Source organism: Diprion similis, chromosome 11, assembly GCF_021155765.1.
Source record: "Diprion similis isolate iyDipSimi1 chromosome 11, iyDipSimi1.1, whole genome shotgun sequence".
In the NCBI taxonomy this organism is placed as follows: Eukaryota; Metazoa; Arthropoda; class Insecta; order Hymenoptera; family Diprionidae; genus Diprion; species Diprion similis.
Window position 1 is genome coordinate 8037949 of NC_060115.1, and position 22216 is coordinate 8060164.

General features: G+C 34.9%; 4 protein-coding genes and 1 long non-coding RNA gene across 10 annotated transcripts; 3 read left to right on the top strand and 2 right to left on the bottom strand.

Moving 5' to 3' along the window:
- Positions 1-455: 455 nt before the first annotated feature.
- Positions 456-7273, bottom strand: LOC124412370 (cytoplasmic FMR1-interacting protein). Of its 2 annotated transcripts, XM_046892185.1 has the most exons (18): positions 7086-7273; positions 6477-6705; positions 6214-6393; positions 5927-6108; positions 5292-5816; positions 4983-5187; positions 4514-4859; positions 4242-4412; positions 4052-4134; positions 3742-3810; positions 3072-3145; positions 2576-2981; positions 2295-2494; positions 1694-2223; positions 1505-1599; positions 1128-1366; positions 834-981; positions 456-689 (listed from the first exon to the last, which is right to left on the bottom strand). In XM_046892185.1, exons 2-18 carry the CDS (start codon positions 6684-6686, stop codon positions 477-479), a joined length of 3876 nt encoding a protein of 1291 aa, XP_046748141.1. In that variant the 5' UTR covers positions 6687-6705; positions 7086-7273; the 3' UTR covers positions 456-476. The 2 variants fall into 2 exon arrangements, with proteins under 2 accessions (XP_046748141.1, XP_046748142.1); XM_046892186.1 differs by lacking the exon at positions 3742-3810.
- Positions 599-1297, top strand: LOC124412378. Its single transcript, XR_006929789.1, has 3 exons — positions 599-719; positions 815-1018; positions 1109-1297. It is a non-coding gene; the product is annotated as an uncharacterized LOC124412378 (long non-coding RNA).
- A 1200-nt stretch (positions 7274-8473) lies between the features above and the next one.
- On the bottom strand, positions 8474-16672 carry LOC124412371 (FHIP family protein AAEL005291-like). 4 transcript variants are annotated; one of them, XM_046892189.1, is made up of 12 exons: positions 16533-16672; positions 16119-16335; positions 15805-16016; positions 15474-15725; positions 15209-15359; positions 14492-14737; positions 13441-13488; positions 12209-12376; positions 10784-12088; positions 10512-10710; positions 10101-10257; positions 8474-9885 (listed from the first exon to the last, which is right to left on the bottom strand). In XM_046892189.1, the coding sequence occupies exons 2-12, from the start codon at positions 16266-16268 to the stop codon at positions 9723-9725; spliced, it is 3051 nt and encodes a 1016-aa protein (XP_046748145.1). In that variant the 5' UTR covers positions 16269-16335; positions 16533-16672; the 3' UTR covers positions 8474-9722. The 4 variants fall into 4 exon arrangements, with proteins under 4 accessions (XP_046748145.1, XP_046748144.1, XP_046748147.1 ...); XM_046892188.1 differs by having other exon boundaries at positions 15805-16043; XM_046892191.1 differs by lacking the exon at positions 13441-13488.
- Positions 16673-16829: 157 nt separating this feature from the next.
- Positions 16830-19041, top strand: LOC124412377 (adenosine kinase). 2 transcript variants are annotated; one of them, XM_046892205.1, is made up of 5 exons: positions 16830-16987; positions 17632-17805; positions 17922-18192; positions 18399-18668; positions 18781-19041. In XM_046892205.1, the coding sequence occupies exons 1-5, from the start codon at positions 16830-16832 to the stop codon at positions 18979-18981; spliced, it is 1074 nt and encodes a 357-aa protein (XP_046748161.1). In that variant the 3' UTR covers positions 18982-19041. The 2 variants fall into 2 exon arrangements, with proteins under 2 accessions (XP_046748161.1, XP_046748160.1); XM_046892204.1 differs by lacking the exon at positions 16830-16987 and adding an exon at positions 17031-17366 and having other exon boundaries at positions 18781-19036.
- A 208-nt stretch (positions 19042-19249) lies between these two features.
- On the top strand, positions 19250-20491 carry LOC124412102 (zinc finger matrin-type protein 2). The gene is made up of 5 exons (XM_046891713.1): positions 19250-19353; positions 19573-19793; positions 19880-19953; positions 20089-20234; positions 20294-20491. Exons 1-5 carry the CDS (start codon positions 19342-19344, stop codon positions 20435-20437), a joined length of 597 nt encoding a protein of 198 aa, XP_046747669.1. The 5' UTR covers positions 19250-19341; the 3' UTR covers positions 20438-20491.
- The last annotated feature ends 1725 nt before the right edge of the window (positions 20492-22216 follow it).

The window sequence follows — 22216 nt, forward strand, 5'->3', positions numbered from 1 at the left end:
GTCTTGTAACTAATTGTAAGATTTAGGGTACTCGCACGAATGACCTGATTGACCAGATGCATTTGTGCGGAATACATTAGAATAAGCATGAACCTTCGACCTTTCTTGATTCTGCGCTGAGTAAACTAACGCAGACAATTCTATGCCAATCGAATATTCCAGATATCTAAAAAATTATCCATCTGCTATTTATTGATTATTATAACTGAACTGCTTTGTAATGGTCTGTATAGTGGGTTAAATTCATCTTAAATTATAACGTGACATCGTAATAATCTGCTATTTGACGAGTTATGTAATCTTTGTAATTTTTTCTTTGTACATCAACTGTGGTTGATGATAGTTTAGCTAATGGAATTGATTTTCTAAACCAGTAATACTAAATTAAAATATTTTAGAATAGATATATGATATTACCATATCTAGATAAAAGAAGATTTTTGTGGATGATTTTCTTATATCATTCAGACGTTATATTACTGGTGATTCATCTGGCGTAAATATTCTGGGGCATGATAATGTTGCTGGGTATGTGCAAGGGATGGATGTATCGGTGGTGGAAAGCATCGGACATGTTCTACACTGGTTGCATCGCTATCACCACTCTTAAGGTACTTATTTAGCACTGCAAAAATTTGGGAGTTCAATACTTGAAACCGTCTTATTCGATCCACCATTCTCTTCAAGTGCTGCAAGAGACAATCGTTGTTAATACCATGGTAAAATACACGCGTTTTTATAATCTAATTCGATTGTCAATGTAATATTGGATTTAGAGTGTGCAGAAGTTTCACCTTTCACTTCAAAGTTACAGATATAGAAAAAATACTCACAATGCCCTTGACATTTTCATCCTTCCCATCTACACGCTGAACTCGTAAAATATGGTAGCAGAAATCTAAAGCTTCAAATCTTCTTTGTTGACCCAGAAGGACTATCATAGCACATCCAGCCCAGTGTAAACCTTCCCCGAAGAGTTCTCTGCGCAATTAATCATTTATCAATTTGGATAATTGAGGTGGGCCTAGCTATTTAAAATTTGCAAATATCTCTGTCTACTAAAATTCTGTCAAACAAATAGATTTTTGAATTCTTTGCATATTTTTAGCTTTTCAGCTGATACCTACTCCACTGTAAATTCTGTTTCTCCAACTGGAATGCAGTACACAAACTGTAAGGCACTCCAGAGTCTATGGAATTCAGTACATTCGTCTACATTCATCACTCCGTTTGCTGGTGGAGGTCCTACCCAAATAGGATCATCCAGAAAGCTGCGTAGTCGACTAAGTACCACTTCGAAAATTGACAAACCGCAACAGAGTCGCTCCCTTGTTAGTAAATCCCCTTCTTTTGCAATCATTGCTTGCTGTAATATTAAAAGATAGAGTTACTTATCATGCATAGTCTGCAGATGCATGTTGAAGTAAGCCACTTGAAATACTAGTTTTCTATCTGCTATATGTGAACTTATGTTTCTTTACTGAAGATATTAGTATGTTTGAACCTTAGCAGTTCCAAGCTCTTCAACGTTAGGGACAATTTGTAGAGCTGCATACTTTGCTTCCAAACGTTTTTGTTTAGTTTCTGGTTTCTCACCATCTAAAATAATGTGAGAAAAAATCAGACAGTTTTATTAAATCTACAAATTATTCTTAGTCCTTAAAAATCGGATTTTCAAGCGTATATACTCTACCTTTGCAATATGGACGAGGTAATATGTTTTGAAATGGTGCCGCATGGAGCAAGTCGCAAACTTCTTCTTGTGACAAAGCTTGCTCCATTAATAGACAGAATAATATGGTGTTGCCAAATTCGCGGAAGTTGTGAAACAGTTCAGTCTTTGCATCAGGATACTGAACAATATCGTTCAACTGGGCATGGTAGTAGCCTAAAACACCTGGAGATCCGTAATCATATCTTGGGAGTTTACACACTTTTGGCATTGCTTCCATTAATGTCTTTGTAAACTGCAGCAGGTTTCCTTGGATGAGAGATTTCACAATTTTTAATAATTCCTCCATGACTACAGCGATCCCTTGATATCCAAGAAGTTTGCACATCGTACGAAAGTGGTATGAACCAACAAAGCCCGTGTATTGTCCATACTGAGTGCTATACGCAAGATTTAATTGTTTACTTCCCCATAAGTAATGGTAAGACATCATAGGTGGCTTATCTCTGTGCACTGGTTGTGCAAATTGAAGACCTCGACATTTGACAAATCTGTTGCATAAAATACAAAACAATGACAACTTGTTCATAAGGTAATATTCGCAACATTGATATGAACATACCTATTTGTGGCAGCATTGTAACAGTAATTTGGCAAGAAGTCATAATTTAACTCCCAGAATACGTGAAGAGTAATTCTACCATATGGCGCAAGAACGTTGTGATTAGCTTCTCTGAACATTGCATCATATTCATCCAATGCCAACCATTTGCTCAAAAGTTTATGAGTGAGGCGGTTGACTTGTAGCAAACCTTCTAATTCCTATATGATAAAAAGTTTGGTATTCAGAACAGTCAATCACCTAGAAAAATGTGATAATGCACTGGAGAGTCTTCAGCTTACCACAACACCTGTAATATCACCAGATTCGAATTTGCTAACAGCCAAATCTAAAGATTTTTGCATATCAGCATTGATTCGTTGAGTGATCAATTTATTTAGATCGATGCTTCTTCCCAACAGTTGTACATGCCGTTGTTTCAATAATGTTTCATATCTGTTTGCTCGAGGATATGGCAGCAAGTAAGCCCCGAGAGCAACGCATTCAACGCGAAATCTCTTGTCAAGTAAAATGCTGGCCGCCAATTGTTTGTAATGAGCGAAAATCTGTTCACTTAGCTTATAGACGAATTGGTCAAAGCATAAGTTCACTTCTGCCTCAACTTCATCATAAAGGAATTGCTTTCGGAATATTGTTAACGCGTACAATGCACTGTCGTTGTACAGATCTAAAGGGTACAATACGAACCTGGAATTTAAAAATATGAGCAGTTGATGCAGGTTAATGATTAATTTCAAAGATAAAATCTCATGGAAATTTTATAGTTAGCTCACTCACTCCATCATTGAAGGCTCTTTGCTTCTAAGAATATGGTCAGTCAGGATCCATGGCATTGACATTTCAATCGGGAACTGGAACATAAAAATTAATTTAATTTAACTTTAAATGGTGTTTCTAAGCCAATGTTAGTAACATTGTGCACACAAAATAAAAGAAAGATTAATTTGTAGTGGCAAAGACAGCACAGCAACCAACACGAAATGATGCAAGCTAAAAAATCAAGATCTACGCCCAAGAATTATTGTGTAGAGCCTTGGTACAGTACGTATTATCATTTCATTTCAGATCACTGTACATTATAATATTTAACGTATATATACGGAGTTGCAGTTGAGTATTCAAATTAATCAATTTTTAAAATCCTCCACTTCGATATACCTACTATTACATCAAAGAGCAGAACAATAATATTACTTGTTTAGAATATTGTTTTTGCAGTAACCTTTTACTAACAGAAATCGTGAGCGCATGTACGAAGCAGACAATTTGGTCAAGCAATCACCCATTTTCAGTCAGAGGTATACTAATTGGTGTATTCAAAGTAAATTACTATTACTTATGGTATTTCCCAGTGAGGCGTGCAATTCCAACAAAAAACATTACTAAAAAACGAACGTAACAATAGTAACAACGTAGCTACAACAGATGGTGGTTACTTGGTGTGTACCTGAATGCGTTTCTCCATGGTGATCAAGTCGCTGCATTCTTCATTATGCTGATGACGCACTTGGCATTTCTATTCATAAAATCAATTACACACGGTTCTTTTTTTCTGATATTGCGAAGGTAATGAACATCTACTAACATGGAACATATTTTGTAGGTCTAGTGACTCGATGCCAGTATTTTATCAATTATAATTAAACAGCATGGTGACTGACTCGTTAGAAATAGTTAATTATGGTACGTCGGCTTTCGAAACGCGTGATTAATTATTAGCTCTTCTTATATACTAGATTTTTACTATTTAGCTTTACCTGAATCCTCCGGCCCATGGTCATCTCAAGGTAGAATTCACGGTACCAAAGTTGTGATAGATCACAGCAGTTCTGCAACGACTCTGGAATAAATGTTAATAGTTGATAGTCAAAAGGTAAAATGATAATAACATGCGTTTCATAGTTTGAAATATGAAATGAAACAGCATTGTATATGAGAGTGACTTACCGCTAAAACTAAGCAAGTAATTCCAGTAAAAACTAGTTTTATGGAATTGATCAATCTGCACAAGATATTGCCCATCTATATCCTTTCTCAGTGTTCTCTTACCACCGCTCTTATCTGCTATTAGAGATTCTAACATCGTACGTACCATGTACAATTGAGTCGATGATGGACCTTCAAACAATTTGGAATAAATCTCATTAGTTGTACAATGACCACAAATCAATATGCTATTGATATTTATAATTGCAGAAAAGTTTGTAAACCAAACTTACCAACATTTCTCCTTGGAACTTTAATGACAAAACCATTGTCTGGATCTTTTTTGCCTTTCAAAGCTGGGTCTGCTACAGGTTCGACACCTTTTTGCCAATCTGCACAAGTCTCCCGGACCGATACAATTATACTTCGAATCAAATCTTTTTTATTTTTGGTAGCTTTTCTGAGCGGTTCTCTTAAAATCAATTGTACAAAGTCCTGTAGTTCAGCATAAATATTTCTGCGTATAGCATCAATAAAGACAGTTTCCATACGAGCCATCAGAACTTGCAGGCCCTTGATCATGGCTATAACTTCAATCAGAGCAAACTTTTCTTCATCTGTGTAATTGTATCGGGTTGCCTATAATAATCAAACTCATTATTCATTGCTCTTGCTTGGATTGCAGGTAGTCGATTAATTATTAGCAGCACGGTTGGCTAAGTATAAATCATGTTATTAATTTAATTTTAGAACTTTACCAACCCGTTCATACTCTTCAGCTTCTTGTGGACATTCTTTATTCATGTGATGGTCCGTGGGATGAAGTAATTTCCAGCTATACAGTTCTGTGACAACGCTGGTCCACTGTGATAGCAGTTGTAATCCTCGCAATGCCAATTCAGCTGTTTCTCTGTTTTCCCCATCACTTCCACACTCCTTATACGTTGTTGTTACTTCGTTACTGTACCTGAAAAGAAAGTTGGATATATTATTATAAATACTAACGTAATTGGAAAGACTTTCCAAAATTAAATAATCGTATATGTCCAGTGTTCATATTATAAGTATCACCTGGCCAATTCGCTGATATATTTGACGTGATCTTCTCTGATTTGAGGAAGATGTACCATAAGATCTGCTTGCGGGCTCATACTATTAGAAGAAGACGAAAGTGGCCATTTTGAAGAGTCAAAGTGTTTCGACCGTTTGATGTAATTGAAGGGAGCAATTTGCATATCTCCAAAAAGTGGTACAACCTCCAGGTTTTTAAATATTCTATCAATCCTGTCTAGTTTCAATTTCTTTTTTTGATCCAACTTATTAATGTTACACAAGTCACTGTCCATCAGAAATAACCCAAAGCCCATGACCTTAACAAGCATGTGCTTCTCATTTGGTGTTAAATACATCTTCGTTTCGAACATGTGAACACAAATATTGACTACATCTGCTAGAAGCTCTTCATACCCAGCAATTTTCTCTAGATTTTCTTTGACCGTGTCACGAATTTTATTTTGCGTTGCCAGAAACAATGACAAATTCTGAGACTCTTGAAGAGTTTGTGAATCAGTCATTACTTTCAAAAACTGAGCAGCTCTGAAATGAAATAATGCAGTTGATGACAAAAATAAATTATTAATATTGATTTTAAATTGTACACAATTTTTAACGGTTTACTTTCCCTTAAAAAGTATATGTACCCATACCTTCGGTATGTCGAATAATCATTCTTAACACTCGATTTCATATTTTTTAATTCATCAAGAACAGCAAACATATTGATGAATTTTCCAAGAGTTAGTAAGTACGCTTCAGAGACAAAATCCTTTCGTTTCTCATGGTGACACAAGCGCTTAACTTCAGCAGAAAACCTCTCAATAGCTTTTCTCTGATTTAACAAAGAGAAATATTATTGTAACTATTTTCCATTTTCATTTATGATGAATATTAAATTTGTAGTTTCTGCATTTTACTTAGGAAAAAAATCACTCACTTGAAAATACATGAAGTTCAACAACTTGTTAACTTCGGGTGCTAAGACCTCAACTGTTTTCTCATATATTTCAACACGATTTGGCTGCTCATTGGATTTTGGTTGAGGAATTGCTCGAGAACAACATCTCCAGGTATATAACATTACCGCATGTTCTAGACCTTCTTCGAGGAGTTCGTTCTGTAGGGAGAAAACAAATGAAAATAACAGTAATTATCAAACAATTATGATGGTTGATCATAATGTGAGCTGAATAAATTTACCAAACTAGCATGTACAGTTGCCTCTTCAATATACTTGGCAATACCAGTGACGAATCCATTTCTGTCTTCGAAATTTGTATCAAAATTAGCTTGATAAACAACAGAGCAGGGTTGGGCTTCAATGCAAGGCTGCTCATCAGGCAGGGTAAATTCGTCGAGTACATCGACGTTTGATAAAGCATCAGCCAATGTTACCTTGTCGGTAGCCATTGCTGGTTTTTGTTATAGTCTAAAATTTAATTGTAAAATAGCTGTAAAATGTCTAATTAAAGGATTTAATATGTGTGATGGTCGTAGGTAAGGATTGCAAATATACAATTTCGAAAATTAAAGACTATCTAAAATTATACGTAGAAAGTAGTGAGTATTATATTTTTTAATAGCAAGTTTTAAATACACTCGAATTGTTTAATAGACGAGTTCTGTTTAATTCTAGCAGGATCAGTAAATGTCCTCTTTGTTGCCGAGGTTATGTTTATATGATGAGCAATCAAACGAGGAAATAAAAGCTAGGAACAATCATTTGGCTATCGTGATCAAAGACAAGCTAGTGTCAGGTATGTAAAATTTTCAAATAAATATTTCACGAATTTTATTCATAAGACATACCTTCACAATAATTTGTCACAGCTGAAAAAATTGACAACAAACGTCACTCGACAACTCCCAACAACTCCACCCCGACGTAGAAAGGCTTCTGGGAAAAGTCATTGTTCCATGGGAATTTACCATTGTTACCAAACCCCGAGAAAAAAAGACCCACGCGTAGCTGCATGGTGGAATGTAATTTAAACAGATCAACTTGAAGAGTGGACCGTTCGTGAATATAACGTGAGTATTGAGATACGATAACTAATGATAAATAATGTACGAGAAAGAGGAAATGGTTAATTAAGAGCCTGGAGTTGGGTAAATTTTAAAATTTATTCGAAAGTCTTTTAGACGGATAATTAGATCTATATGTATAATAATAAACCTCTATTCTATATTACAAATAATTTACAATATGGATGACAATATAATTTTACAATTTTCAAAAAATTGCACATATTTTTTTCCATTTTATTACCTGGCTCGGTTTCGATAGAGAATTCTATTGACTATTCATTCATTCTCGCGCACCAACATATTAAATAGCAATAACAATCACGTTAAAATATAATATAAAAGAAAAGTTGAAATTAATAGAATCTACAATGTTCGGGGATATCTCTATATTTGTTATCTACAACTCGCTATATAAATATATATAAATATATATATATATATATATGTGTGTGTGTGTTTGTGTGTTACTATAGTTATCAAATTAATATGAAATTGTGTGCGCATATTGAATGATGAGGTAAATGAAAAAGTAAGAATATTTTCTAATAGCGCGGAAATCAAAAGAATCAAAACAAATAAATTACGAGTAGATAAAATTAGACATAAACGTATATTCAAATCAATAATGAATGTATTCATTAATTAATTACTATTAAAATGTGCAACCTTAATAATATCACATTGAGAAACGTTACATGTATGTATTTATAATAATAAAATGCGAGAGATAAAAGCGTTCCAAAAATATGGCTTTGATATTATCAAAGTAAATTTAAAACAAAGAACATGTTTTTCAAGTTTCACACACCATAGGTAATGACGCGCATAGACTCATGAATTGCACAATCAATATTGTAGATATATCATCCCTACAATTTTCAGGTATCTAAAAAAAGCATTGAATCTCTAATTGCTACAAACCTGACGACTAAGTCTCATTTTTAGGATCTATTAGATTATCTTGGCCACTCGTGTTTATTCTTGCTTTAATAAATATAGCTTTCTTGTTTGGTTTTCAACTACTCAACGAACATTGTTACACAATCACCAACCGGTTCACAGATTGAATCAAAATTTCACCCATGTACCATGTGTAGCTCTACTGCTGGTGTCTCCAAATTAATACCTACACGATGAACTTTTTTTTTTTTTTTTTTTTTTTTTTTTACAAAACTAGCATGATCAGTAGTGCAAAAGATGAATTATACAGACGCGCGTTCATGTTTTAAACTTTCGTAATTAATTACAGTCATCGTGGTTGTCATATAGTTCGATCAATTGCACTTTTGGATATTTTTTCTATACTGTCTAGTGCTAATAACTGTTTATAATGCGTACCATCGGCCTCTATTCACACATCACACAATTAATGGCTAAGAAACTATTATTACCAGATACAGGCAAAATCTAGTACACTCAGCAAACTATAAGTACAAATATTTGAATAACAACAGACCGTGTTGGAACAATATATCTCAAGCCTTTACACGTACGTGGAAACAAAATAAACAAAACAAAACGAACCAGCAGCATAATTTCAGAATTCTACATATTATCTTCTATAAGTGTACATAGACAGATCATTGTTAATTAGGTTCTGAATGATTTTCATTGCAATGCACAACAAAAAATTTTCCCGGAAAATTTCTACGGAGTCAAAATAAACAAAAGTATTCTATATTTGAGTTAAATTCTCTAAATATGGTCGAAAAAAATCGCGATAAATGGCAAGAATCGTTAATAGGTACATCAAAGTTGATTTTTTAGTAACGATCACACTGTCACTACTGAGAACTGTAATATTATAAACTTTGTTCTGCTTAGGTGATATGGTTTTCGACTAAAAATATTAGATATAGTGGCTTGAATTTGGCTCTTTAATTTTATGAATTCTCTGTTGTGATCTGTTCATAGGTAAAATATACAAAAAAAAGTTTTACTGTAATTTCCAGAAAATTGTTCCAAGTGAAACAAATTAGTGTTTGTATTTTTCGAGTGAATTTCTTTACTAAATAATTCCATGAGTTTATCTATAAAAAATTCTCCGAAGCTGTGATTCATGCAATGTATCAGTCGCATCCACATTTGGCTGAACAAATCGTAACAGGAAATTCATTTATTCTATTATGTATCTTACGTGCTTACTTTCTACAGGGAAAACTATTAAATATATGATTTGGAGCATTTCCGATACTTAGGAATCGGAGCAATAAGCTGTACACCCACACCTTAAAGTAACGCGATTATGTCCAACTTGAAAATCCGATCATAAATTACTTTTGAATAATCGGTGCGTCACATACATACAAGTATACCGTAACCCTGTTTATGTGAAGAAAAAATATATGTAATGAGCATGTGTCATTATTGCATCGTTATCAGAATATGGAGCTTGTGTTATAGTTCAAGTTATTCATTTCATAGCCTGAACTCTGGACCATTGGTTAAAGAAGCTATTGCATGCTCCTGAGTAATTGCCGCTAACTCTTTTACCCACTCATCCAATACCACTGCACACAGAACGATATTCTGTACTGGACTTATGTCTTTCGGTGACTCCCATGATATCTTTGTATGGTATCTGTAGAGATAAGAATAATAAATTTCACACTTCCAATTGTGTCAGTAAATTTAAAAAATTTCAGATTTACAGCAAGTGGATTTAGCGTGACTTTTTTTATACCTTTGATACATAAATCATAGAGCGGATTTTATTGATTTGAATACTTAGAGTCACCATATATATATATATACATGTATATATATATTAAATATTATGATAATCCAATAAAATACCTGGGCCCACAGTTGTCACCAGCAATTTCCCATTGGTCCTCTGAAATGCTAGACGGCTGACTAATAGAACCAGATAAACTGCTCGGACCAGAATAACCACCCGAACGTTTGAATATTTGTGACAAGGATGAGGTCAGACTCCTTCTTTTTGGTTCACCTTTTGAATATACGTAAGTCAAATATTTATTTCTTATCCTATTATTCAATATAGATATGCGCGGTTACATTTTTATTATCAATCATGACCTGATGCTTCAGTAAAGCTTGCAGGGATATTATGCAAACTATTTTATGTATGTACATTTGAAGACGTCCCAGTGACAATACAAAATGATTTATAGAAAATTAATAACATGCAAAATCGAAACTGATTATTTCCGAAATGCAGATGGAATGTTTGAAAAATCTTACCTCTTGTGAATGGTTCACTTGCAGAGGAGTATCGTCTAGGAGTAGGAGCCTGGGCAGAGGCTTCCAACGCATTCTTTCGAGCATTCACTAATCTGTCTTCTCGCCCAATTAAAAATGTTCGAGCTTGCTCAACCAATTGGTGAATGTCATGGTGGCGAGAAAGAAACTGGTCAATTTTATGTTTCAGTGATGCAAGAACCTGCAATTTGAAATGCTGTTACAGTTTTCTGAGGAATATTAATAGGTACATCAAAATGAAACTCGTCACAAACCTGTAATAATGATCGAATACTAGGCTGGAATACAAGGGAGTGATTCAGTAGGAAAGACCGTAACAATGGCTGTGGATATATTGCGAGCCTGCTCAGAAGCCCAGTTAAATGTAAATTTACGTATACACTGTTATTCGTCATGCATTCTAGTTTTCGTAAAACAACGTCCAAGAATATTCCAACATTCGGTTGTCCGTTAAAAATATCCTGGTGATATGTTGAGCTATCCTTACTTTGTCTGTTTGAAATTGATCCCTCATTAGTTACATTGATTACATTTGTTATGCCGTGCAGCTGTATAGAAGGTTCTATGCTCAATGTGGTTTCTGCTTCTTCGTGTTCACTTATCCTATCTTCACTGGGTTCATTGTCTGGTGTTGATTCTGAGGAACCTTTAAATGCAAAGCTTTCGTATCCACTACTTTCTCCTAACGATAAAAGTGAGTTCATTGCGGTGTTCGACTCATCAATTCCACTATCCGAACCTTTTTTGTCCAACTGTAATGTATCGTCAGTATGTTGTTCGGTCGTTCCAATATCCTCATTCAATAACTCGGCAATATCAGCATCCAGTTTAGCTTGTTCTTCAAAAGAAAGTGTTCCAAGAACATTATCGGTTTTTTCTTCAGTCGTAGGTTTACTAATATCTTCTTTGCATACAGTGACGTCCTCTCCGGTTAGCAGTGATTCAATATTATCCAAAATAATTTGAACTGAAGGATCTTTGCATATGTTGCTTTGTACTCTCGTGTCCTCAACTGACTCCGCTGGAAATTCCTGATTACTTTCAATTCGTTGAACTGTTCGTTCGATGAGAGTGTTTTCTTCGGGTAAAATTGTTGCAATACTGGAATTAGTCTCATTCAAAGTTTCTCCATCATATTGCGACGACCAATTAGAACATGCTCTCTGACAATTGGCTATTTTTTGTCTGGCATCACATAAATAAGCGTGATAGTTTCCATATAAGCTCTCTGACAATCTTGCTCCATAATTAATTGGTATTGGCAAAGATTTAAAACTCTCTGCACCAAAGGTTGAATTATTTAAGTGAGAAATTCCTGGTACATTGGGTAAGGAATTTGGAGACATAGATATAGTGCTACCTGTGGCACAACAATTTGGAGTGAGACTTAGAAATTTTTCTGCTGCTCGACCAAACGGATCAATATCTCGCAATCTTCTTCGTTGTGATATCATTATGTGAGAACATGGCGTTAACGCTCCAAGGCACAATTCTAGCATAACATCTTCGCAATTCAGCTCAACCAAAGTTTCAAATAGAGCCAAAGTTACTATGCACAGCTGTAAAATAGAAATGACATGTATAAAATAGTTTTTTTTTTTGCAATTACAGTATACACAAGTGAACAAAATTCGTTCCAACAGTGGCATTGTTTAAACGTTACTGATTGCAACTCCTACCCGTGATCTTGAAGATATCCTTTGAATCAGACTATCCAGTATTCGACATTCGTCATAATTATCTTCCAGCAAAAACCTGATCAGAGATCGCAGCAAACCTGGTTCTGTGACTGACCGTAAAAATAAATCAAAGTAAGCTGTTGCGGCAACCAGTTCATCCACAGCAGTCTATAAAAATACCATTTTACATTTACATGTAGAGTAATTTTTCTTCGACAATCTTGACAGTAAATTTCGATAATAGTTGAAAGTTTCGGGAACTTTACAATGAACCTCAGTAACAATATGAATGTACTCGACAATCCACTCATAAGTTTGTGCTTTGGAAACTGGTATGAAAAAAGACGATTCTAAGCATTTTTATTTTCAAAAAAACTTTCGAATTTATGTGGTAAAAGAAGGGTTGCGAAGAGCTCACTTACAAAACCTAATAGAAAATTCTGATCGTTGATATGGTTATCACACAATAACTCTTATAGGGTACACGAATTGTAAGGGCGTTAGCACAAACAGCATTATGACAAATAACAGGGAAACATTGTTGTGATGCTAAAGCTCTGAAATTATGATACAAAAGTAGTTTTTTATGAGTGTATGAAATGAATATACTAGAAACGCGTGTGTTATTAACTAGAACTAAAGGAATAAATAAGTGAATGAATGGATTTAAATATGAAGCTAAATTTAGCAGCTGGGATTGGCATTCAAATATGAAAAACTTCTTTGCAATAGGAAGTATAGTTGTATAATGTATACAGTACAGTTTCAATTCTATGATTCAGTAAAAGTATTAGCTTCTCGCAACCGATATTTCACAAAATCTTGATCATTGGGCTCCACGGTTTCAGTTGTATCAACATTAGCACATGAAGCTGCCGAGTCTCGCATCTAACTTCCATTACGCAAATAAAATTAACTAACCTTACTGTAAATATTCTACTTACAAGCCGCTTAGTAAGAAAAATGAAAGTGAGATTTTTTAAAATTTGATTACATTGATTATATATGGTAAATACATCACATAAAAGATCGTGGAAGAATTCATAGTGTAGAAGCAAAGCATGTGATACATCAAGTGTTAATAATTGAGTAAAGTTACGGCTGTAATATCTTTGAACAAATCAATGTGCTGTATCAGGCACATGTGATTGCGGATTGTAAGTTTACTCACACGTACTTAAGGGCAAAAAGCATAAATGTTTTAGTGTTTGAAGTGAGTTGTTGGTACTAACCCAGTGTTGCGGTGCATCTAGCTGTTCTATGGTCAAGCCGAGAGATTCCTACGAGCACCAAGATAAGAGTCACCAGATAGCCACCGACAATCACAAGCCAATACATAAATTAATTCACCATTCTAAGCATTTATTAAAGGTACCGTCCAATATTTACTATTTACAACGCACGTACCGCCACCACCACAATCACTATTATGTTTGGCGACTGATTCAATATCACAAAATTCTCCGCATATTTATTTTCATTTCTGTTGGATGAATATATACATATATATATATATATATATATATATATACATATGAATTTTTCACACACTTGAAAGTCCTCGTAGCTGACATGAACCACAAAGTAGTTTGAAAGCACTACTGTACTGTTGTATGTTGTTATTTATTTATATATATGATATATGATATATATATATATATATATATATATATATTCATATGTATATATATATACATATATATATGAATATATATATATATATATACATATATATATGAATATATATATTCATATGTATATATATATACATATATATATGAATATATATATATATATATACATATATATATGAATATATATATATATATATATATATCATATATCATATATATAAATAAATAACAACATACAACAGTACAGTAGTGCTTTCAAACTACTTTGTGGTTCATGTCAGCTACGAGGACTTTCAAGTGTGTGAAAAAATGCCAGGTTTCATTGCAATGCGATTTTAATATCATACAAGCTTCGATATTCGTAATTGCCTTCTTTTACCACAAACATTGCCCACTGTTCTTCAATGCAAAGAATTTACAGTTACTGTAATAATGTTAGAAAGCATTATCAAAATATATTTATAAAGATTGTAATATCTGAAACCAGTTAGTTCAGCTTTGAAGTCCTCTATGGATCTAATGACTGCAATCCACATAAATTTTACTGATACGATTGCAAATATTTGAGCACAATGATTAATGTTGTGCACGTAGAATTTACAGAACAGATTCCTTTTTTCATCTTGGAAACACACTATTAACCGCATACCTGCAGTAACGCTGGGCCCATTACAGGCAGAAGGAATCCTTGGTAAAGGAATTCAAGTATTTGTTTCTGTACTACGGGGTGCGCTACTTGTGCGACAGCATTGCAAAATTCTAACGAATTCATCAGCTGTGTCAATGCTGGCATATCATTAACATCGTCTGGTGTTAGTCTGTGCCAATCTTCAGTCTCGATATCCAATTTTCTGGGTAACAATGAATATAAGCCACTTAATCCTGTGGCTAGTACCTGTAAAATTGAAAATGTAACAGTATTAGCAGAAATTGATCGTTCATAATGTTACAGCAAAAAAATTTTTTTTATAGTACGTAGATTTATTTAGGTCAAGAAAATATTTCCGTTCAACGTTGCCTTTTATTTTCCCATGGCCTTGGATGATAATTGTCATGAGGTTAGGGCTTGAACACATATTTTATGTAACACCCGTATTATTTTTGCATCTGTATCTCTTAAACCTGGCGACATGGTCTCAGATAACTGCATTACAAAGATAAGTGCAAGCGACCACCTGTTACCTCGACAAATGACAATGAGTTGTATTTGTAATTTATGCCCAGTAATGGTGTCAACTACATGTATCATAGTTACTGTTTGTTAATACCAAGGACAATTATCATATCTAATGGTTGTGCACAATTGTAGTGAAAAATTTTATGCTGTTGTTATTGCAAAGTTATTACAGTTTGTCAAACAACTCACAGGACAGACGTTAGAGTGATCAGCAATGTAGAATCCTACTTCATCATTCTTCTTGGAAAGAGACATACAAAGTAACATTGCATCTCTTGCTTGTTGCCCAACACCACCCTCCTTATGAATGTGTGGGATCAGTAGTGTAAAAATGATGAATCTAAAAATTGAAGTTGATGCATTGAATACATTATATAGCTTAATTTGTTCTAATGATTAACGGAGTCTAAAATCAATAATAATGAAATACAATTTTTTCAAGTTTCTTACTCACTTGCTCTTTCCATTGGAAGTTGGATGAAAGAAAAGATCTAATAAAGCCATATTTTGCATTAGGGCTACGCATAATTGGTTCAATAATACTACTAATTTTTTTTCTACTTCCGGCAGCATTACATCATCTGCACATTGTTCCAACAATCGTAATAATGGTCTTGCCACAGGCTCGTGTGCCAAAAGAGCCCCGCTGTGCGATACCAGTAGCTCGTATAGCTTAAGTTGCTCTAGCCAAACTGCATTGTTGAATCTAACGAAGAAAACCAAAGTAACAAAAAGATAGAGGTAACAAATTTATAGTTCCATCAATCTCCCATAAATATATCTACCTTCCTGTGTGCAAACTCCACTCGTAAAGCTTGTCAAGCAAGTTTTCGTTCAGCAGATGTTCAAGGCATGGCGAATGTGTAGGAGTAGCTGTGCGTCTGTGTTCGTTAGGCGGAGTAGCATTCCGAAGTTCAAGGAGCAAAAGTGTGACCATTTGATCGACATGATTGACAACTCCGCGAACATCATCGTGACTCGGGATTCCAGTAGGTGGCTGCAAAACGAAACATGATCTAACTAACTAAAACAAAGAGAGGGAGTTGTTAAATTTTCACAGATCTATACTACGATTGTTCCAATCTTATTCGTGGATTACCTTTGTTTGTAAAATTATGTCATGTGTCTGTTGCCAGTGTTTGCGAAAACTGTCGTAACAAGCTGTAGGATCAGCATCTTTTGGGGGAGAATCCCTTGATCGTTGCCTGCTGAAGTTAGTCCTTAGCGGACTGTTTCTCAACCAACTCATCACGCCGATTAAATTCCCATTTCAACTCAGGAGCATGACAGCTGGGTTTCAGACCTCTAAGTGCTGCCTGAAGTGGGATATATAAACTTGACGTGAGACTTGCATACTTTGTTGGTTAAATAATTGATGGATTTTTGTACTGACTATGGTTGTCCTACTTACGAAACTACGGAAATATGCATAAATATCTACGTATGCACATGTAGACAGACATACGTAAGTGATACAAAAAAAAAAAAGGTGGGACGATAAAATGATACTCACATATCCGTTTTACACGCAATATCTTCGACTCTGTACACCTATACAGGTTTCGGTACATTTAAACTTTCGAACTCTCGAATCCTTCGTCCGATTATAATTTTATGTGGAAATAATGGATTGTCGTATCGCCTCTGCGTCTGGCAACTATTTTTACGAATCCGCCATGATTGTTTCTTGTATTGAGAATTTTTTAATCCTCGTCATTCATATCATCGTCGATTCTTGTCTATCTCCTACTCGCTTACACCGATCACATTCATTCATTCCTCTGTCTTCTTGCGATTCTTTTCTTTCACGATGGGCGAAAAATACTCTATTTGTTATCCTGAAAGCAACCGCTTGAACAATATACAGGAACTGATGAATGGTCGGTACAAACGTCAAGTATCATCGTACGGTTATCGCAGGAAACCAGGAATATCATTTCTATTTGCACACACAGTCACGTCAGTTAGGTAAAGCTAGGTTAGATACAGCCAATAGTCAGGTTGGGCTGCACTGACTGCTGAATCCACTGAACCGCTCAAGAAGTATCATTGGACCTAACCTCACCCTAGCAATCCTAATCGCATTACGTGTCCTGATTGCAGTGTATCCGTTGATTTACTGTAAATTATTGCAAATGAGTGACGAACTATTATTGGCTGAGGCCATTCGATCTTTGAAAACCCCGGCTATCGCAGGCTTCGGCAATCCGTTGCTCGACATATTTGTAACATTGAACAGCGATCTCGACAGCGATGATATGTTGAATAAATATGGCCTAAAAGTCGACGGAGAGGCAGAACTACCCGCAGACAAAATAGAACAACTTATCAATGAACTTCCTCCAGAGTTAATGACTATCTCAATAAGAAATAAGCGAAAAAGAAACAGACACATTCAGCATCTGCACTCAATTTCTTTCATTTTCATTACTCATATCATATAATTTTTCACCCTATAATAGAACGAATACTCGCGATCTCTTAGTTTTCAAGGTCAAAACAGTGCAATGAGTGCGAATTGAAGTATATTTCAATCGTTCGATGTAATGTCTAACATTCTCAGCACTTAAATGAAATAATCACAGAAGTAACCATTCAAATATTCATTACAGATCAGAGCAAAATGTCAGTCCTGGAGGCTGTGCTCAGAATACAATCAGAGTTATACAATGGTTGTGCGGCGGACAGAGTGGACCACAACTGGGATTGTTCTGTGGAGGACTTGGAAATGATTCTCGGGGAAAAATACTCCAAGACATGGTTCGAGAAATAGGAATTGATGCTCGGTATTTTTTTTAAATTTTTTTGCATATGAACCGAATTAAATTTATGAATTGCAGAATGCATCTAACAGTCTGATTTATACTAAGTTTCTAATGCCTGATTCTTCATTTTCTCCTAGCTATGCAATTCATCCTGATCTATCAACTGGCGTTTGCGTATCAATGATAAAGAGACCATGGCGTAGCCTCGTAGCAAATTTAGGTGCTGCTAGTGTGTATACTTTGGATAATCTGGCACAGCATGATTTGCCATTAAATTCACTGAAAATAATTTATATCGAAGGATTCTTTATAACGCATAGTTTCGACGTTGCTTTGGAGTTGGTGAAATTGGCTCGAGATAAGGGTATTACTGTAGCATTCAATATCAGTGGCGAATATATCTTCCAGGTTACGTTTCTATACTTGACTAATGTGAAAAATTCTATTAATTTCTTTACTAACCTACTAACGATGCGTTTTATTCCGTTGGAAATCTTTTCCATGAAGCCTAAATTAAAGTGGAACTTGCTGTAAAGAGTTTTGTACTGATATAAAATTACAAGAAATATAGTATACACTATTCTTGAGACATTCGAACTTCTATATTCTTTCAGGAGCATCAAGTTGCCATTTGTGACATGGTTGGTTTGTCTGGAATTGTATTTGGTAATGCTAGAGAGATGACAGCTTTGGCTCAAGTATTAAATCTGCAGTACAACAATGTCCAGGAGATCCCATTCCTCCTAAACAATTTGAAACGGGTCACAGTTGGTGCGTCTAGTAAGAATGACGGCAACTGGTTGTCAGATGAGGGTGTCATCGTAATGACTCAAGGTGGAAAATCTCCTGCCATCGTAGTTTGGGGAGAGGGTGAATCTGCTCAGGTATAAATTGAGAGTTTAGATTGTGGATAATAATCAAACGAATTTGGAAATAGCAATGTAACAAATTTGAAGCTTGGAATAGTGAAATTACAGGTAAATGATAACGTTTCAGGTTCTACCCGAAGTTCCTGAAAACCCTGTACTGGATACAACAGGTGCGGGTGACTCATTGGTGGCTGGTTTTCTGCTAGGTGCTTTAGTTGGACGTAGTCCAAAGGCGTGCTTGAAATTGGGTTGTAAAGTAGCAAGCATGATCGTTACTAGAGTCGGCGTAAACTTTCCAGATTCAATACCGGCCCATTTATTACAATAAATATGTACATATATATATATATATATATTGAAAACTGAAATCTCTATCTCAAAGCTCTCCGAACTTTCATCTAACAAAATAAATAAACATAGTTAAATAAAAAATTTGTGACCTCACATTTAAATTGACCGCCCATGTGTCAGTCGGTAATGATTCCGTGGTACATAGCTCGTGCTCCAGGGGTACATACATCACTGGTTCTTTTCCTCTTATCGACGCAGTTGTGAGTTCATCTCTGGTTTTGTAGAGGGCGTTAAACTAAGTTAGCCTTAGCTATGCTAGTGAAAACATCAAACAAGAGTTTGGTTAACAGCTTGGTCTTGCAAATTTATTTACTTACGTTCGGAACTTATTATCACAATGTCCTCTGCGGTAAGTAAAATACAAAAATTTAAATATGAAACGCAAAGAATTATTCGTACTCACATTCTTTATGATATTCTCTTACAATGAAGGATCGTAACCTCAAAATGCAACAAACAACCTAAGGGCGAATTTATATCTGTATGATAGTTTTGTAAAATTGTGAATTTTACTGTATTTTGATGTAATATATCGCTTCATTAAATGCACCATTATTTTTTATCTCAGCGTCCTGATGATCATCGTCGGAAGTGGAATAGGGAGGAATATGAACGCATAGCACTGCAAAGGCTTCAAGATGAGATTGCCGAAGAGGACTTGGGTATTCCTAAACAGCCAGCGGTTAAAAGAGAGCTGCTCAAACAGCGTGATTACAAAGTTGATCTTGAATCAAAACTTGGAAAAAGCGTCGTCATCAATAAAAATACACCATCATCGCAGACTGGAGGGTGAGTTCTTCGATTCTATTTAAAAAATTTTAGTCTTTTATTGCAGTAAATCATTTGGTTTTTAACATACTTTATCCTTTTTATAGATATTATTGTAATGTTTGCGACTGTGTCGTCAAAGACTCGATCAACTTTTTGGATCACATTAATGGCACGAAACGTAAGTTTAGATATTCTCACTTATTATGATAAAAAAAATTTCTCGTTTCTCGATCTGCTTTTTAATCAACTTATGCGCATTTTTGCATCTTTTTTCCTGTACATGTGTTACTAATAATGTTATTCCCACTTCCAGATCAACGTAACTTGGGAATGTCCATGAAAATTGAACGCTCATCATTGGATCAAGTTAAAGCGAGGTTTGCTCACAACAAAAAAAAAATGGAAGAGAAAAAGAAGGATTATGATCTTGAACAGAGAGTAAAGGAATTGAAAGAAGAGGTAAATTATTGTTTTGGAAAAATCGCTTTCGGTCAATAACTGATTGTGTTTGTTCTCAGGAAGAAAAAATCAAGGAATATCGAAAAGAGAAGAGGAAAGATCGCAAGCGAAAGCTGGAGGAGGCCAATGAGGACGACGCAGGACCGTCTGATGAAATGGCTGCTGTTATGGGATTCTCTGGCTTTGGCTCAAAAAAAAAGTGAGATAAAATTAGTGTATTTGATATGTTTCATTCTCTACTTGACGTGCGTGTAATGTACATGTTGAAAAAGTGGACACAGAAGACTAAGATGAGTTTGACATCCTCAAGTGCAATTGTGAGAACTCAATTGTCAAGATTCTGCTGGATATGCATAGGATGATAATCTGAGTTTGTTTGACAAGGTACATTACCTGAATTATAAACTATAATTTCTCATGTCGTGAATTATTCGTATTCTTAATAATTAAGAAATTAAATAACAGATATATGAATAATTGCACATCGTATATTTTCGGAAGTATGGATTGCTAGCAACAAGCACCATTTATTAAATGTACATATTACAATTTTCTTTGCAGTGAACATTGTTGATAACAAAATAATTAATAAAACATGTTTCACTAAAACATATACCGTACAGTTGAGATACAGAAGAATAATTATAAATTAATAATATTTACGAAATGAAAATAATTGGATAATAATTTTACGTGAATAAGTTAACCTGTTATAAAGTAATCAAAGATATAAAAAAGTCTAAGTTTTAAATTTTTATTGAATATCAAACAGCGATATCTACTGCCACATTAGTTTCAATTGGGATGGAAAGCTTTCGTCTTATAGGTTTCATCATATTCACAAGAATAATTGGATAACATTTCTTCTGGGTCTAAAGTCGTGCAATGCTCTATATATTTTGTACTGTTTAAATCGTGACGTCTACGTTTTCGTGGTATCTCATTGGTGCCAAATAGTCGTCCCAAATAATCGTTGCCAGTGGAAGCTTCTATTTTGTCCTGATCATCTAACCATTCTTTCACAAAAGTTTGTACATTTTTCGAAATACTTGAAAAACTGTCGGTGGTGGAACATCTGCTTGTACTGAAGTCTGAAATATTCGAGCTATGGTTGCTTGTTCCAGGAAGTGAGTCTATCGATAAATGCTCGATTTTTGGAAAACTATTTTCAGGTATGTTAATAGTTGTAGATACTTGGCAGTTCTCTTGAAATGTGTTACAAGCCTTGCCCACTTTTGTGTCGATATAATCGTGATTTTGATCAAAAACATTGCGTCGCTTCAGTTGTTCCTTTTTTGAGCTGAATGTAGTCTTTTTTAACGTGTGAATGTCCGAAAAATCAACATCTTCAAGCATCGTAGGTTGCTTCGACAAGTAAAAATTTCCTAGGTGTTTTTCTTCACCGACAAAACTTTCATATTTGTACTCAGGACTGAAGGTAAAGTTCAACTTAACAGGTGACCTGTTTTCTAGTACTGATTTTTGCTCTTCTTTTATAACCGAATTGTATATCCTGGATGACAACTTCCTTTTGTTTCTATCTTTTTTCTTAATTAAGGAAAGCTTTCGGCGTTGCAAATACATGGCCTGTGAGATTTTAAAACTAGAGTCCTTAACTTTCATGTCAGGCTGACTTTCCTGTTCAAAACTCATGGAATATTCAGATGATTGGCGATCAAATTCGATAGGGGAAAGTGAGATAGAACTGATGTTAGACAGCTGGGACCCGATGTGTTCTGAGTCAGTGTTTAACAATTCATTAGGGGGTTTGTACAGGTGAAAACTTGTACAACTGACATTATCCACCTGTGCAGGTTTGATAATAGAATTTTCCTCGATATTCTTGAATAAATCAGAAAGTTTGAGATTCTCATCTTCATTTTGATTTATTTTAGCACTTTTATAAAAGACCGATCTATGATCAGTCAGACTTGGCATTAAACCAGCCGCATTTTCTATCAATTTAGTTTTAGTTTTATTTT

What these genes read in the sequence shown, in the direction of transcription:
- LOC124412370 (XM_046892185.1), bottom strand. Translation starts at nt 6,686, where the DNA reads ATGGCTACCGACAAGGTAACATTGGCTGATGCTTTATCAAACGTCGAT. An exon ending in CAACTGTACATGCTAGTTTG is followed by an intron (nt 6,394 to 6,476) that starts GTAAATTTATTC and finishes TTCTCCCTACAG; the next exon opens with AACGAACTCCTCGAAGAAGG. An exon ending in CCATGGAGAAACGCATTCAG is followed by an intron (nt 3,146 to 3,741) that starts GTACACACCAAG and finishes TTTATGTTCCAG; the next exon opens with TTCCCGATTGAAATGTCAAT.
- LOC124412371 (XM_046892188.1), bottom strand. Translation starts at nt 16,268, where the DNA reads ATGAGTTGGTTGAGAAACAGTCCGCTAAGGACTAACTTCAGCAGGCAA. An exon ending in TGGGCCCAGCGTTACTGCAG is followed by an intron (nt 13,489 to 14,491) that starts GTATGCGGTTAA and finishes TGGTGCTCGTAG; the next exon opens with GAATCTCTCGGCTTGACCAT. An exon ending in GGTGACAACTGTGGGCCCAG is followed by an intron (nt 9,886 to 10,100) that starts GTATTTTATTGG and finishes TTATCTCTACAG; the next exon opens with ATACCATACAAAGATATCAT.
- LOC124412377 (XM_046892204.1), top strand. Translation starts at nt 17,155, where the DNA reads ATGAGTGACGAACTATTATTGGCTGAGGCCATTCGATCTTTGAAAACC. An exon ending in ATCAATGAACTTCCTCCAGA is followed by an intron (nt 17,367 to 17,631) that starts GTTAATGACTAT and finishes TATTCATTACAG; the next exon opens with ATCAGAGCAAAATGTCAGTC. An exon ending in GTGGCGAATATATCTTCCAG is followed by an intron (nt 18,193 to 18,398) that starts GTTACGTTTCTA and finishes ATATTCTTTCAG; the next exon opens with GAGCATCAAGTTGCCATTTG.
- LOC124412102 (XM_046891713.1), top strand. An exon ending in TCACATTAATGGCACGAAAC is followed by an intron (nt 19,954 to 20,088) that starts GTAAGTTTAGAT and finishes TCCCACTTCCAG; the next exon opens with ATCAACGTAACTTGGGAATG. An exon ending in TAAAGGAATTGAAAGAAGAG is followed by an intron (nt 20,235 to 20,293) that starts GTAAATTATTGT and finishes GTTTGTTCTCAG; the next exon opens with GAAGAAAAAATCAAGGAATA.